General features: G+C 63.7%; 2 protein-coding genes and 1 long non-coding RNA gene across 6 annotated transcripts in view; 1 reads left to right on the top strand and 2 right to left on the bottom strand.

Moving 5' to 3' along the window:
* The window catches only part of PRKCZ (protein kinase C zeta), a 94,972-nt gene extending 89,809 nt beyond the window's left edge, over positions 1 to 5,163 (top strand). For all 3 annotated transcript variants that reach the window (XM_047724349.1, XM_047724350.1, XM_047724351.1), the window contains 4 exons: positions 395 to 474; positions 789 to 878; positions 4,462 to 4,577; positions 4,702 to 5,163. In XM_047724349.1, the coding sequence (XP_047580305.1) occupies positions 395 to 474; positions 789 to 878; positions 4,462 to 4,577; positions 4,702 to 4,789 (374 nt within the window). In that variant the 3' untranslated portion in view covers positions 4,790 to 5,163. The remainder of the gene's footprint in view (positions 1 to 394; positions 475 to 788; positions 879 to 4,461; positions 4,578 to 4,701) is intronic.
* Positions 2,162 to 3,427, bottom strand: LOC125097038 (uncharacterized). Its single transcript, XR_007126464.1, has 2 exons — positions 2,692 to 3,427; positions 2,162 to 2,637 (listed from the first exon to the last, which is right to left on the bottom strand). It is a non-coding gene; the product is annotated as an uncharacterized LOC125097038 (long non-coding RNA).
* Positions 5,164 to 8,160: 2,997 nt separating the features above from the next.
* Positions 8,161 to 13,710, bottom strand: FAAP20 (FA core complex associated protein 20). 2 transcript variants are annotated; one of them, XM_047727954.1, is made up of 4 exons: positions 13,599 to 13,710; positions 13,256 to 13,382; positions 12,872 to 13,158; positions 8,161 to 8,443 (listed from the first exon to the last, which is right to left on the bottom strand). In XM_047727954.1, the coding sequence occupies exons 1-4, from the start codon at positions 13,658 to 13,660 to the stop codon at positions 8,380 to 8,382; spliced, it is 540 nt and encodes a 179-aa protein (XP_047583910.1). In that variant the 5' UTR covers positions 13,661 to 13,710; the 3' UTR covers positions 8,161 to 8,379. The 2 variants fall into 2 exon arrangements, with proteins under 2 accessions (XP_047583910.1, XP_047583909.1); XM_047727953.1 differs by lacking the exon at positions 13,599 to 13,710 and having other exon boundaries at positions 13,256 to 13,588.
* Between the last annotated feature and the right edge of the window lie 775 nt (positions 13,711 to 14,485).

Raw genomic sequence — 14,485 nt, 5'->3', positions numbered from 1 at the left:
CCCTGCAGGCGGGACCCGGTTAGGGCTCCTTGCCACCCGCGAGTACGAACACCTGCCCCTGGGCCAGAATTCACTCCGCGGGAGGCCCGTGCCCCAACACGGTGGTCCCCGCAGCGCCCTCTGGCAGTCCTGTGCAGAGGCGCCCTCCAGGGGCTGTGAGGGGGCTGCTGGCTCCTGCGAGATCCTGAGCACGGTGTGGGGGGCCCCTCTGTCGGGGAGAGACCCTGCTGGATGTCGGGAGGAGGGGCCGGGGCACTGAAAACGCCCTGGGCTCTCCTGCTCAGAAGGGGTTTCGAGAGCCCTGCAGACCGCCCAGCTCCTGTGGCTGGGCAGGGCGAGCCCCGCGGCTCGCGGCTCGAAGTGACGCGACTTCTCACGCGACCCCTCGTTGCAGTGATCCTGGAGAAGCCCATCCGGATCCCACGGTTCCTCTCGGTGAAGGCCTCCCACGTCCTGAAAGGATTTTTAAACAAGGTACAGCGTGGCCGCCAGGAGGGCCGACCACGGCGCGTGGCTCTTGCCGTGGCTGCTGCAGGACCTCCGGGGGTGGGGGTACTGCTTCCTCATTTGGCCTCTGCCCCGCACACCGTCGGTCTTCAGTCACACTTGCCAGAACAGAACGAGAGATTATGCCCAAGAGAGACGCAGTGAAGGCGGCGTCTGCCCTTCAGCCGGGTGGCTGAGCCGGCCAGAGCACGCCTCGGGGGCAGGAAGCCGGTGTCCTCTGGCTGTGAATCCGGGCTGCTTTGCTCCATACTGATGGTCCTTATTTGAACTCTGACCCCTAGGACCCCAAAGAGAGGCTCGGCTGCCGGCCACAGACGGGATTTTCCGATATCAAGTCTCACGCGTTCTTCCGCAGCATAGACTGGGACCTGGTAAAGCACGGGGACCTACTTGCTGCTCCCACCCCCGAGGGAGGGCTGGGCACGAAGGGTGTGGTGGGGCCACCCTCGGGGGCCCTGGGAGACGTCCTGCCTGGGTGTCCCCCACCACGTGCTGTGCTGCCTGGGTTCCATCTGGGGACGTCCTCAATCGGACCACGTTGCCTGGTGGATTCTGTGTGAAAGCCCCTGGTGGGAGCCGGTTTCATGGTTGGCTTTCCAGAACCTGCCCTTCTTGGTCCCATCTTGGGACACGGCGAGCAGTGAAGGCTACAAACACGGTGGTTCCTGATACTAAAGGGAGATTGAACTCAATTTGTTTCAAAATACATAAATGGTTGGAGTTCCTGAAACACAACCTTTAAAGTGTGCTCCTCTGAGACAAAGGAGATCAGTTAGCTAAGTAAGTCAACATCGAACTTCATTCAAACCAGATTGGAAAAAAGCCCCCTCGGGGGCAGCGTCATGGCAGCCTCGCAGCCAGCGCTGAGGTCCGCCTCTCGGCCCCGCAGGCAGAGCAGCTCACATCCATTCCCTCCGGTCACTGTCATGTCCCCCCACGGGACTGTTGTCCGTGCGTTTGTGGGGTCGTGGTGAGGTCCCCGTGCTCAGACCACGCGCCCACCCCGCCATGCTCAGCCCTGTCCGGGCCGCAGCTGGGGGGTTTCAAAACAGAATCTCCATCCTCTTCCTCGAAGTTATCAGACCCAAGTGCTCTACAGCATTCAGAGCACAGGAGCCTCTGGTGTGGTGCCTGGTGGGCCCCGTCGGTGGAGTGTGAGACCCCTGATCTCAGGGCTGTGTGTTCAAGCCCCATGTTGGATGCAGAGATTACTTTAAAAAAAAAAGGAAGGAAGGAAGGAAAAAAAAACTGAGGGCACAAGGGAGAGGAAATGTAGATTTGGGCTGGTTTCTGACTGTTACCAGTGTAGCTTGGGATACCTGGCCCGGAGGAAAGTGCCCCCACCAGGTGTCCACAACCTGGAGGCCGCACGGAGCTCCACAGACCACGTATCGAGGGGCTGAGCCCAGGGCAGGGTCTGCCCATGGCAACATGCAGCCCCCCCCACGAGGCAGGCGTCCTCCCGCTGAGCTGGAAAGGCCCTCGTGAACACCTCGCCTACTGTGGCGCGGCTCCAGCCCGCGCGCTGGGGGTGGCATCTGGTCATTCCTGGTCAGTGCCTCCTTGCCAAAAACCTGGTTCTCAAGGGCAGCCTGTGCCTGCCGTGATCCGCACGCTAAGGGGCGATGGCGTAGACGTGAAACGATGTGGTTCCTTCACAAGTTGTGTCCACGTTTATAAGCCACGTCCAGACCCCAGTGCTCCGAGGAATGCGTAGGTGGTTCCCCGGGGACATGGGGGGCATGCGGGCACACCCGTGGCCCCGGGAGGTGAGTGACCACCTGCTCAGCCACTGCCGTCGTTGACACACCCCAGCGGGAAGACCTGTGCTACCTCGCAAACGGGGTCCTGAGCCCAGCACCCGCAGTTCTCAGGGGGTGCTGTTTCCGGTGGGAGGCTTGTGCAGGTAGTGGAGGGGGAGACACGGGTGCTGAGGTCCCTCTGCCCTCACAAGGCAGCTCCCGGAATTCCTTCGCTGCCCCCACGGCCAGGAGGCAGGGTCTAGGACAGTCTCTGCCTTGCACACAGCCCGTGGGGGGTGCGTCACCCGGAGCTGGGGAAATAGGGACTAGCGGACAAGAGGAGCCCGGCCGGGAGATGCAGTCGTCCTGGACCGCCCCCCCCCCCCGCCTCTCCCACCCCGTCCTGGGGGCCTCAGCCTCCAGGGTCTGGGCCTCTCCCCACCCCCGGTGTGGGGCTGCTTCCCGCCCAGCCTTGCCAGCAGCACCCGCCTCTGTCCGGGGACCTCCTGCCTCCTCTCAGGTGTCACAGAGCCCCTGGTGCCCCCAACACCCCCTTCAGGGTGGCCCGCCCCGCCTTGCCTTCAGGCCCTCAGAACTGGAGTCTGCCCGGCTGCCATGGCGCGCCCCTGCCAATGTCCTTTCCACTCACACGGCGCACCCCCGCCGTGGCCTGTCCCCCGGTGGCGTCCGGTGCTTCTGACTGAGGAACGGGGGTAACGCTTGTGAGATGCGCTCGGAGGGAGGCCGGGCGGACTAGAGGCCGGGGCCCCAGGGCGAGTGGGGGGCGTGGGGGGCCCCGGGGAGCTGCTCGCCTCAGATGCAGCTCTGCTCGCTGCTTGGGTCCGCTGGGAGCCGCTGCTGACATCCGAGCGCAGCGAGACCCGGGGTGGAGAAGCGGCCTGAGAAACGTGCCCCCCACCCCCCGTCAGAAAAGCTTTCGTAGAAAGGAACGTGGCGAGTCATGTAGAAAAGGTGAGAAATAGCAAGGTCGGGGCCTCGGGCCCCGCGCACAGGCCGCCCGCTCTGCCTGCAGGGGCGGCCCGTCCTCTGCCACGTGCCCTGTGGCAGCCGGCGGCCAGGACTCGCCCGAGTCTGGGACACCCCCGCATCCTCCACCCAACGGCGCGGGCCCGTGCCGCCCGCTTCCCATGCCTGCTCGGGCACCGTCGCTGCTCCTGAACAGCCCGTACGGGCACGTGTGGAGCCCCACGTGGCGGGCATTTCCAGGCTCAGCCCTACCGAGGGCCCAGCGGGGTGCGCCGTCTGCCTCATGCTTCCTCTTGCCCCCCTGCCCCCAGCTTCACTCGGGGCTGCGCGGCAGGGAGGGGACCCAACACGATGGCTCCACGGGGCAGGCACCTGTGTCTCTCGCTCACCGCTCCGTGTTAGTGCCTGGGGACGTGCCTGGCCCAACGCAGGTGCACAGCGCGCACCCCGGGGTGGGGGGAGCTTGTGTGTGTCCCGGAGGGACTGAGCGAGCGGGCACCCCGTCTCCACCTCGCGGCGCGAGCACGTCTCAGACCCATAAGAGGTGAGTTGGGAGTTGGTCCGGATCCTGAGGAGCACCGTCTCCTGCCTGTCGAGCGTCCCCTTCCGATTAGAAACAGCGAGTCCTGGGGCGCCTGGGTGGCTCAGTGGGTTAAGCCGCTGCCTTCTGCTCGGGTCATGATCCCAGGTCCTGGGTTCAAGCCCCACATCGGGCTCTCTGCTCAGCAGGGAGCCTGCTTCCTCCTCTCTCTCTCTGCCTGCCTCTCTGCCTACTTGTGATTTCTCTCTGTCAAATAAATAAATAAAATCTTTAAAAAAAAAAAGAAACAGCGAGTCCTTCACGGCTCTTCAGGCAAGAAGGTCGCAGCACGACAGGTGTGGGTGGCGGTGGCCCCACCACGTCCAAGCTCCCTTGTGACCGGGCTTCCAAGATGTAGGACAGAAAACACTCCCAAGCCCAGCCCCGCTCGGCTTCAGGGGCCAGGCTGCGGGCATGCAGACCTCCAGCGTGGCCTTGTCCAACCAGCATTTCTAAACTCAGGATTTTTCTGGCTTCAGATACTTTTTCCTAGACTCGTGTTTAAGGGAAACGCAAACTGGCCTTCGAACACCTAGTGAAACAGTGTCTTCCTGTTCCTTTCTGTGATTTAAGTCCCCGCAAAGACCCCGATCCCACAGAGACGACGGACAGCGTCAACCTGACTTCTTGCGTTGTTCTTCCCAGCTGGAGAAGAAGCAGGCTCTCCCGCCGTTCCAGCCCCAGATAACCGACGAGTATGGTCTGGACAACTTCGACACCCAGTTCACCAGCGAGCCCGTGCAGCTGACCCCGGACGATGAGTAAGGCCCGCGGGGGGCGGCCACGGGGTCAGGGCTCCCTGCCTGCTGTCAGCCCCGTCCGGGTCAGTGGTGGGCCTGGGGGCAGGGCCCGACACCCATCCTCGCGCCCTGCCTGTCCACACAGGGACGTCATCAAGAGGATCGACCAGTCGGAGTTTGAAGGTTTTGAGTACATCAACCCGTTACTGCTGTCCACCGAGGAGTCCGTGTGAGGCCGTCTTCTCTGCCACGGACACGTCTGTGAATGACCCCTTCACTCTATCCTTAACCACAGCGCATGCATGCCAGGCTGGGCGCGAGGCTCCAGGCGCGGCCAGGGAGGGACACTTGCCGCAGAGACCGTGGACGGGGCGTCCAGCCGGCCCTCCTCGGAGCGGAACAGTCTTGCGTCTGGGCCCGCGCGGCCGGCTTCGAGCTGGAGGAATTTGCTTCTTGTGCTTGGGCCGCAGAGGAGCCGCGGTGACCGCGTCCAAGGGAGAAACTGCCCCACGATTCCGAAGGTGCACACTTTCCACGGAAACAGAACTGACCTGCTCCGCCAGGAGAGTTAGCCTGTGATGTCCCGAGGAATAAAATGTGCCCATGATGTCGCAGCCTCCCGGTGCCTTTTTTCTGTGTCAGCACCTGCCCCGCCTTGTGGGCGACACCCACGTGGGAGGCGCTGGAGCGGGCGGGGACTGGGGACGGGAGCCCGATTGCTGGGGGTACCGCAGTGAAGAATTTACAAATCTTCGAGGTTTGCTAAGTCCCGGTAAGTTTGTGTCGTTAACACGTAGGTCACACGCACGCGTCTCCGTTGTCAGGGTGTTTGTGGGCAGGCGGCGAGACCGGACCCCGGATTCTAGTGCTGCTCACCGAAGCCCCCGGAGACCAAAACAAGGGAGGAAATGGAAAACGAAATCTGCACAAAATATTTGTGCAGACGCTAAGCAGTGCCTATGTGACCTCTTGTATCGAATCTTTGAGACAGTAGTTTTGTCGGCAATAACGATGCTCAGAGTTAGAAAATGTAAGAAGGTCCGTGTGTGAGTGCCCAGCCTTAGTAGTGCACCTGGAGACCCACGGACGTCCTGCACGTCCCTGACGCCGTGCTTCCCGCGGCCAGTCGCCTGCACAGGATGCGCGTGTCCCTCCGCCACCCTGCTCGGGGGAACACCTTATGGAAGGGGTTCTGAAGGAGAGAACGCCCCAGGGGCTCTCAAAGTCTCTACCCCAGGAAGTGTGGCTGGAGGCGTGGGCAGCATGGGAGGGCTCCTAGACCGCCCTCAGGACCCCGCGTCCCCGCACACCCTCCCAGCAGTCTGCCATGTGGCTGGTGGTTTGGGGCAGGAGGCTGTGGCACGGAAGGTGGAAATGGAGGGGTGCATGTATGGCACCGCCCCTGTCCTCCCCTGAGTCCGGCAAGGAGCCGACTCTCATACTCAGGGCGGGACACCGCGTGGGTACCTGCGGGACCCCCGACCCCAGGCCGCCCGAGGTCGCTGGACATCCCCCCCCCCCCCGCCCTCCGTTGCAGGGTGACCTTCCTACAACACGGAGACGTGTCTCACCCAGCACTTCAACTACAGCCAAGAAAACTTGTCTCCAAAGACTGAAATGAGATCAGAGCAGATCCCGAGAGCCAACTTCTGGGTCTCACGGGGCTCACGGGCGGTCAGTCGGGACTGGGGAGCAGAGCCCTGGAACAGGTGGGGTCACACGGGGAGGGAGAGCCCACCGTGTGTGCGGGAGAGAGAGCTGCGAGCCCCCCTTGCTACTGGTGGGGTCATTTTGCTACACTGGGCACAATGCCAGTGTCTGTCCGGGTAGAAGGGAGCCCCAGATCTGCAGCGATGGAACCAACCAGTGGCTCCTGCGCAGACATGGCGGGGGGGGGGGGGGGGGGACGCTCGCAGCTGCCTGCTGTATAAGGAGGTGAAGGCAGCACCACAGGAGGGTGGGAGCAGCGGCCCTGACATTCGCGAGTGGCCCAGGGGGTCGGGATGATCCGCGGACGGAGATGCCGTGGCTGTGGCCGAGGCCATGGTCGCCTGCGGTTGGTGGGCACACCTGCCACTAGCGGTCTTCCTTCCGCAGCCAGAGTTCGTGTCTGCTACTATGTCTACTGAAGACCAGGGAACGCGCACACTATTATTTCTTATAAAAGTAGATGTTTTGGGGCGCCTGGGTGGCTCAGTGGGTTGAAGCCTCTGCCTTCGGCTCAGGTCATGATCTCAGGGTCCTGGGATCGAGCCCCACATCGGTCTCTCTGCTCAGCTGGGAGCCTGCTTCCTCCTCTCTCTCTGCCTGTCTCTCTGCCTACTTGCGATCTTTATCTGTCAAATAAATAAATAAATAAAATCTTTAAAAAAAGTAGGTGTTTCTCAGAAGGTGTTTCAGCAGTTTCTCAGCAGTTTCGGAAGGTGTTTTTAAAAAACTGACTTTAGGGGCACCTGGGTGGCTCAGTGGGTTAAAGCCTCTGCCTTTGGCTCAGGTCACAGTCCCAGAGTTCTGGGATCGAGCCCCAGGTCGGGCTGTCTGCTCTGCAGGGAGCCTGCTTCCTCCTCTCTCTGCCTGCCTCTCTGCCTGCTTGTGATCTCTGTCAAATAAAAAAAAACAAAACAAACAAAAAAACCTGACTTTAGCGTTTCAGCTTCGCGTCAAAATTGCGGGGCATCTGCAGGGATTTCCCACATTCCCCTGCCCCACTGCCACCCTCCCCTCCTAGGGGCCACGTGTGACAGACCACACAGACCTGTCCTCATCCCCAGGGTGCCGGGTTCACGTCTTGGGGGCACAGTGCGGGTCTGGGCAAGAGGACACGTGTCTGTAGTGCAGACCACACAGCGGAGCCTCGTTGCCTGAACGTCCCACGTACCTGCCCTCTGGTGACCACTGTCTCCTGTCTCCAGCTGTGCTTCTTCCAGAAGCCCCTACGGCAGGGGTCGCGCAGCACGCGGTCTGCAGACTGGCACCTTGCCCTCGGTCACATGCAGTTTCCTCCACGGTCTCTGCTCGACCGCTGACCTGCCCCCTACCGCCACCGCTCTGCGGCCACCGTGGAGGCCATGCAAGCCCAGCTCTCCCACAGTCTGCGGGCTGTTGGCACGGGAAGGAAAATTACCTCCAGACACTCTCGTGCCCCATCTTCCACTTGCCCTGGAAGCACAACCACCCCCTGGCCGGTGCTAATGTTCCGGCATGCTGGCCTGGACCCTCCCCTAAGTCCCCGCCTGCCCAGCGGTGAGGGGTCTTGGGCCCAGGCGGCCAGCACTGTGGAACGAGCGGTTCATCCGGGGAGGTGAAGCGCAGGCGAGTGGGGTGTGCGGAGGCGGGAGGACGTGCGACCCCGCCGTCCAGCTGTCTGCAGGGGCGGCCTGTTCCGCTCAGCAGACTGGGCTCCCCCCCCCGGGGCTGGGGTCCCTCCGCCACGCACCTCTGTCCGCTTCTGACGGCAGAAGAGCACACTGCTTGGCGAGGCCAGAAACAGAAAGAAGCCCGTGTGTCAGGCCCGACACACACACACGCCAGGAATCCACACTTTATTTTTTTTAAGATTTTATTTATTTACTTGACAGAGATCACAAGCAGGCAGAGAGGCAGAGAGAGAGGGGAAGCAGGCTCCCCGTGGAGCAGGGAGCCCGATGCGGGGCTCGATCCCAGGACCCTGAGATCATGACCTGAGCCGAAGGCAGAGGCTCAACCCACTGAGCCACCCGGGCGCCCCGAGTCCACACTTTTAATACGCGGCTTTCAAGGCGGAGGACGTGGTTCTGGCCTGGGCCTGGGCCTCTGCACGGGCTGGGCTGGCGGCAACGTCGGCTCACCACACCACGTCTTCTGCACTTTCCGCCAAGCACTGAGCAAGGTGGCGATCGACGTCCAGACTGCGAGAGGGAGGAGTCAGTCATCCACACGCAGGGAACGGCTGGCCACATGCCGCCTCACCAGGGCACCTGCCACGGGCTCCTGCCCTCCCCTGGTGTAACCACCACACCAAAGGCCAGCCGGAGAGAACCCCATGACAGTCTCCAAAGCCAGTCAGAAACGGGGGACGGGGGAGGTCCAGGGGCGGCCATGCGATCCAGAACAGGTCAAATGTCCCCATTAGGGGACACGTTCTCAAGGCTCACCCAGGTGCCCACGTCTGAGGCTGGGGGGGAAGGGTGCCCTGTGTCTGCCTGGGCCTCCTGGGGCCTTCGGGAGCCCACTCGGCTTGATAACCTCACGGCTCCCAGCAAGCTGCTTGTCCTGGAGCCCGAAAGCCCACCTGGTGGCTCCCTGACCAGGCCTCATGGTCGAGGGTGGCCCTTTCTCAGTCCCCAGCCTGCCCACGGCTGGGGCTCTGTAAGAGGGTCACGTCCTCACCTATAAAACCCACCCCACTTGGCACCCCAAAAAGGAAAAGCACGAAGACTGGGGCCCCAGGAACATGACCAGGGTCCATCCCGAGAGGTAGGGACAAGTGGTGGGAAGGGGGCACGCAGCTCAGGTCTGAGATTGTGTCTTCTTGACGTGGGGAGACCAAGCCCCCTCAGAGATGGGGTTCAGTGAACCTGGGCTGCCATCCTACAACTCTGGGGGCACTGAGGCCTCTCGGTGTCCAGTGGGCTGTGGGGCAGGGTCTAGATTCGTGGCACAGAGCACTTTCCATCCCTGGTCTCATCTGACCCCATCGAGGAGGGCGAGCCAGGCAGGACTGTCTCCGGTGTGCTTGAGAACCGTGGATGGGCAGCTTTTGTCTGTGCCAAGTGGCAGAGCTGGGGTGCTCAGCAGGACTGCTGGGGGACACCCTCCACAGAGAGGCCGAGCCCACCGGCGGTGACCAGCGATGCTCCTTGTGTCCACCCAGCAGCTGGTCTGCCCTCAGCCCCTTGGCCTCCTGCTACCCCGATGCTCCCGACGGGCCCAGCCTCCCTGCACCTCCCAGGGTTCGGCAGCGTGGATGACGACCCACCTCACACTGGGACTTAAACGTCCCCCACAGCCTCTGCCCCAGACCGAGCACATGTCATGGTGGCCGGGGCCCCACCTGCACCCTATGGAGCATTCACCAGTCCTGCCCCCGCGGCTCTTCCCAGGTGGGCACCCTGGGTCTCTGCAGCTGGAGAGCAGACCCCCCTCTGTCGCTGTGGGTCCCACGGGACCCTCTGGGACGCCTCCACGCCGTGACCTCGCAGGTGGTCTGCCCAGTCGGCGTCTCCCTACCCGCAGACATGACCTTTCCTCTGCCCGTCTAGAGCCATCCTGGTCAGCTGGCCACGCTCACTGGCCAGAGTGGAAGGGCCTGTCCCTGGAGCATCACTGCAGACAGCGTGGGCCACACCACCGCCTCTTCCCCCGCTGCTCTGGGCGCCTGTGCCCCTTCCGGTGGCCACGAGCTGCCCTTTCAGAATCTAAGGTTGGTCCCCATGCTCCCAAGTAGCTGGCCGCTGCGTGCCCCCTCAAGGCTGCCCCAAGAGTCTAAGGGGTGAACAGGTCATCTCGTCTGCAGTTTCCAGGTGGCACCCCGCGGTGGGAGGTTGCCCTCTGGGACCCTCCAGACCTCCCCCTACTGAGAGAACTTGGTCTTGGCAGCCTCCCACCACAGCTTGCCCCGAGACGGGCCCGCCTCACTGTCGCACGGAAGCCCGGTGTGCGGTCACGGGAGACCGGCCCGAGAGCCTCTCCCGACGGGACCGGACGGCGGCCCGCGGGGACTCGGCGCCGGTACGATGCCAGGCTCTCCTCGCACACATGGGACGAGACTCAGCTTCCGGCTTCCCCAGCCCCACGTCAAGTGGCCCGTGGGGGTCTGTCTCCCCAACCGCCCCGGCGGCTTGCAGGCATCAGGGAGGCCACAGAAGCCGTGACCACAGCAGCAAGTGGCTCTCCAGGGCGCGGGGCCTCACCCCCGGCGCGTCCACCGCATAACCGCTCGCCACATCGCAGACTAAAACCGACCTCTGAGTGAACTGAAAACACTGCCCACGTCCCACAGCACCGTGTCCCCAAAGCACACATGCCACCAGAAGCCATCAGGTCACCAGTCGCCCCCGCGGCCCGTCAGAAGGGCTGAGCACGGCTTCAGTCTCTGGCTCGCATGTGTCCCATGTGGGGCGCCCGGCTGGCTCAGTCATAGAGCATGTGACTCTGGACCCCGGGGTCATGAGTTCAGGGCCCAGCTTGGGTGTAGAGTTTACTCAAAAACATTTTTTGAGGGGCGCTTAGTCAGTTTAAGCATCTACCTTCGGGTCAGGTCATGATCCCAGGGTCCTGGGACTGAGCCCCAAGTTAGGCTCCCCACTCAGTGGGGATCCTGCTTCTCCCTCTCCCACTCCCCCTGCTGTGTTCCCTCTCTTGTTGTCTCTAGTAAATAAATATTTTAAAAATAAAATTTTTAAAATAAAGGATAATATATATCAAAAAAGTCCTAAGAATCACTAAAAGCTGACGCTTTTCTAGGCAAAGTCACAAGCTGGTAGGACAGCTTAGTTACCCTGCGCACCTGCTACGTGAGACCTGCCCGGAGCCCAGGCAGTCTCCTTGCCCCAGGGTCCCGAGCATCCCACCAAGGGCCACACCTTTGTTTGCAATGACCCATGTCCCCCCAGTCTCCTCAGTCACTGCGAGGACCTGAGGGGTGTGTGGCCCCAGCACCCAATCCCATGCAGCCACACGGAAGAACGTGCTACATGTGGATCCAGACATGCCGCAGCCTGGACCCCACGGCACCAACACCTACTTCGGAAAACAATGAGGCAGTCTGCCAAGCCTTAACTGAACTGCTTATAAAACGCAAAACGGGAACTTTTTTCTCTCTGATGTCTCTGTCGTCGGGAGTCTTTATTTGCACTGGGCAGAAATGCCAGCATTCCCAGCACAAGCCCCATCCAGAAGAGGAGGAAAAGGGGGCACCCTGAAAGCTTCTGCCAAGAAAACAAATTTCCCTCTAGAGCCTGCTGTGGCATCCTCTGGCCCCGGGATTCGTGGACTAGCGGTGAAGCAGAAAGGCCACTACTTTTAAAGAGTGTTCTCGGCATTCTCAGAACTGGCCAGCGGGACTCGCAATTCACACCCATCCCAAAACACGAGTACGCGCAGGGGGCAGTGCAGGGAGGCGCTGGGTCTGGAAACGTTTTGCAAATATCCTGGTGCTCCCGTGGGCCACTGAGCCATGTCCTCCAGGCCCGGCCTGTGGCTCCGCCTGCTGGGGCTTCACCCACACGCTGTCCCCGTCCAGGACAGCCACCGTCTCGCCCAAACCAGCTCCTCCCACCTCCCCAACCCTGGGCTGTGGGGCACAAGGAGAAAAGCACGGGGGTACTGGGCTCACCCCAACACCGGGCTTTCAAAGCCGGCTCCGGTAACAGCAGTGCAGGCTGGAGGAGCCGACACGCAACCAGAACTGGACGCCGCGTCTCTGGTCAAAGCAGCACCTAAGACCTGTGCGAGCACGTTGTGCACTTACCCAAGCCACGGCTTTGACGGTGTCTGCTTTGCCATCAGCTGGGTCGCCCTCCTCGTCCGGGATGGTGTTTGCTTCCGGACAACCAGGGAGGCGGCCTGTGACCTGCACGCCACCTCCCAGCCACAGGACATTTGCAGCTGGCCCACTTACCGAAAACTGCCGTCCGCTTGCTATACCCGCACCCGTGACCCCCACACCGGCGTCCCTAGCTGTGTGACACGTAGCCCACGAGCTGGGCACTCTGGGTTTAACAGCTCAGCAACACTGACTCCACTCCCCTCGCTTAAAAAAAGATACGAAGAGGGACTCCTGGGCTGCTCAGTCAGTCAAGAGCCTGACTCTTGGCTTTGGCTCAGGTCATGCTCGGGCTCCACGCTCAGCAGGGAGCCTGTCTGGTCCCGGTCCCTCTGCCCCCCTCCCCAATCGTGTGCACTCCCTCTCTCTGTAAAATAAATACATCTTTTTAAAAAAAAGAATATAAAGACATACAATGAGTTCTTGACGTAAAACAGAATCTCCAGACACACAAAGTCCTCATTTTTAAAACCCATCCCCTATGAAAATTCAGGTGGGACGCTTTACACAGGAAACTGCTTGGTGACCTGAAGCCCCAGAGGGGCCCTGGAGGCAGCCTAAGCCTGGGGATGGCTGCCACCACCAGGGTCCCTGAGACTCAGAGGTGGGGCTCCTTGCACCCCTGCTGCAGAGTCGGCTCCGAGGAGACTGCAGCCTGGCCCCGGGGCTCCAAGAGACGTGCGAGAGGGGGACCGGCAGACCCGTACACCCGCGCCGTCTGGCGAACCGGGTCGGTGGCCAAGTACGGGGCTGCGGTCAGAGGAGGGAACCGAGGTCCGGGCGCACTCACCCGGGGGCGAAGTTGGCCTGGCACATGGGGCAGCTCCGCAGGGTCGGCGCGGCCTCCCACAGCTGCTCCCGGGCGCCAGGGGTCCCGTGGGGCTCCGGCGCGGGGCGTCGCTGCGGGGACCGGGCCGGGGACCCCGAGCGTCCCCGGGCCCCAAGGAGCACGCGGTAGGATCGTCCGGGGCCCCAGCCTCCCCTCGGGGCCGGCGGGAAGGGCGTCCAGGAAAAGGTGCGGGCTCCCACGGTGAACACCTCGGGGGGCGCGCTGCGCTCCGGGCCGCCGCCGGGCTCCTGCCGAACCGGGTCGTCGGGCCGCGTCACCGGCGCCTCCCCGGCCAGGGCCCCGCCCCCTTCCACGCCCGGCCGCCCAGGGGCCCCCGCCACGCACCGGGCCGGGGAAGGCGGGCAGCGGCGGCAGCTCTCCGTCGGGGCTCAGGTCCGCGCTCGCGGCGCGCAGCAGCTCCGCCCACGGCCGCGCGCACTCGCCGTCCCCCGGGAGGGGCGCCCCGCGGCCGCTGGGGGTGCGGGGAGCAGTGAGCGGGGGCCCCGGCGGGGAAGAAGGGCTGGGGGGGACAACCCCGAGGGGGCGGGCGGGCGCGGAACCGAGTGGGGTTCCGGGAAGCACGTGGGTGCGCGGCCCTGAGCCCCAGAGCGGCCGGGGGACGCGGGCCTCCTCTCCCATCCCCGGCCAGCCCCACCCCACCCCTCTCCCCCCCGGCCTCCGGCCTCACCCGGCCCCCGGGGACGGCCTCCGGCGGCGTAGCCCGGGCCGCGGCCTCCGCGCCGCCTCCATCCGCCCCCAGCCGCGCGTCCGGCGGAAGTGAGCGACCCGCAGCGGACCCCGCCCCCGCACAGCCTCCCCCCCCGCCCCGCCCCCCCGACGGGGACCCCGCCCCGCGCGCAGACCCCGCCCCGGCACAGGACCCCACCCTCACCCCGCCCCCCGCCAGGGACCCCGCCCCGCCCCTCGTCGGGGACCCCGCCCCCCGCGCCAACCTCCGGTCTGAAGAACGCCGTGGACCCGGACCCGCCCCTCGCCGCGCGCCCCGCCCCCTCCCGCGTCAGCGCTGGACACCGCCCCTGGGCCCCCACCCCACCGCGCAGCCGGCTCTCGGGCCCTGAGGCGGCCTCCCCTTTGGGACGCTGTCGGAGGGAAGGAGTCCTGACCTCCACCTTGGAGGGGACGGAGGCCGCCGTTCCTTCCTGCCCCGGAGGTGGGACTGAGGTGGGGAAGGCCGGGCGGCCCCGGGGGCTGACTTCCAGCTGAGACAGACTTGCGGGTTGGGGGGACCCGTCTCCTGCTGCGGTCTGGAGGCTTGGGGTCCGCAGAGTCTTGGAAGGAGGAGCTGGGCGTGAGTCTGGTCGCGGGACCCCTTCCCTTCTGCCCGGGCAGCTCCCCTCAGCTGGAGCCCACCTGCCCCGCGGCTCCGCGGTCTCCGCGCACCGCGCAGCTCCCGGCTTCGGTTTCCCGCTCCGTCCAAGGGGGCTCGGCCTGTCCATCTCAGGACCGTTGTGTTTCCCTCTAACGGGAGGAACTTGGTTCTCGGAGTTAAGAAAAGGAGAAGAGAGGCACCGAGTTCCGTGTGGCCCGCCAAGGCCGGCGTCCTGGCCAGGGACC

Source organism: Lutra lutra, chromosome 4, assembly GCF_902655055.1.
Source record: "Lutra lutra chromosome 4, mLutLut1.2, whole genome shotgun sequence".
NCBI lineage: Eukaryota > Metazoa > Chordata > Mammalia > Carnivora > Mustelidae > Lutra > Lutra lutra.
This window is presented reverse-complemented; position numbering and strand designations above follow the sequence as displayed.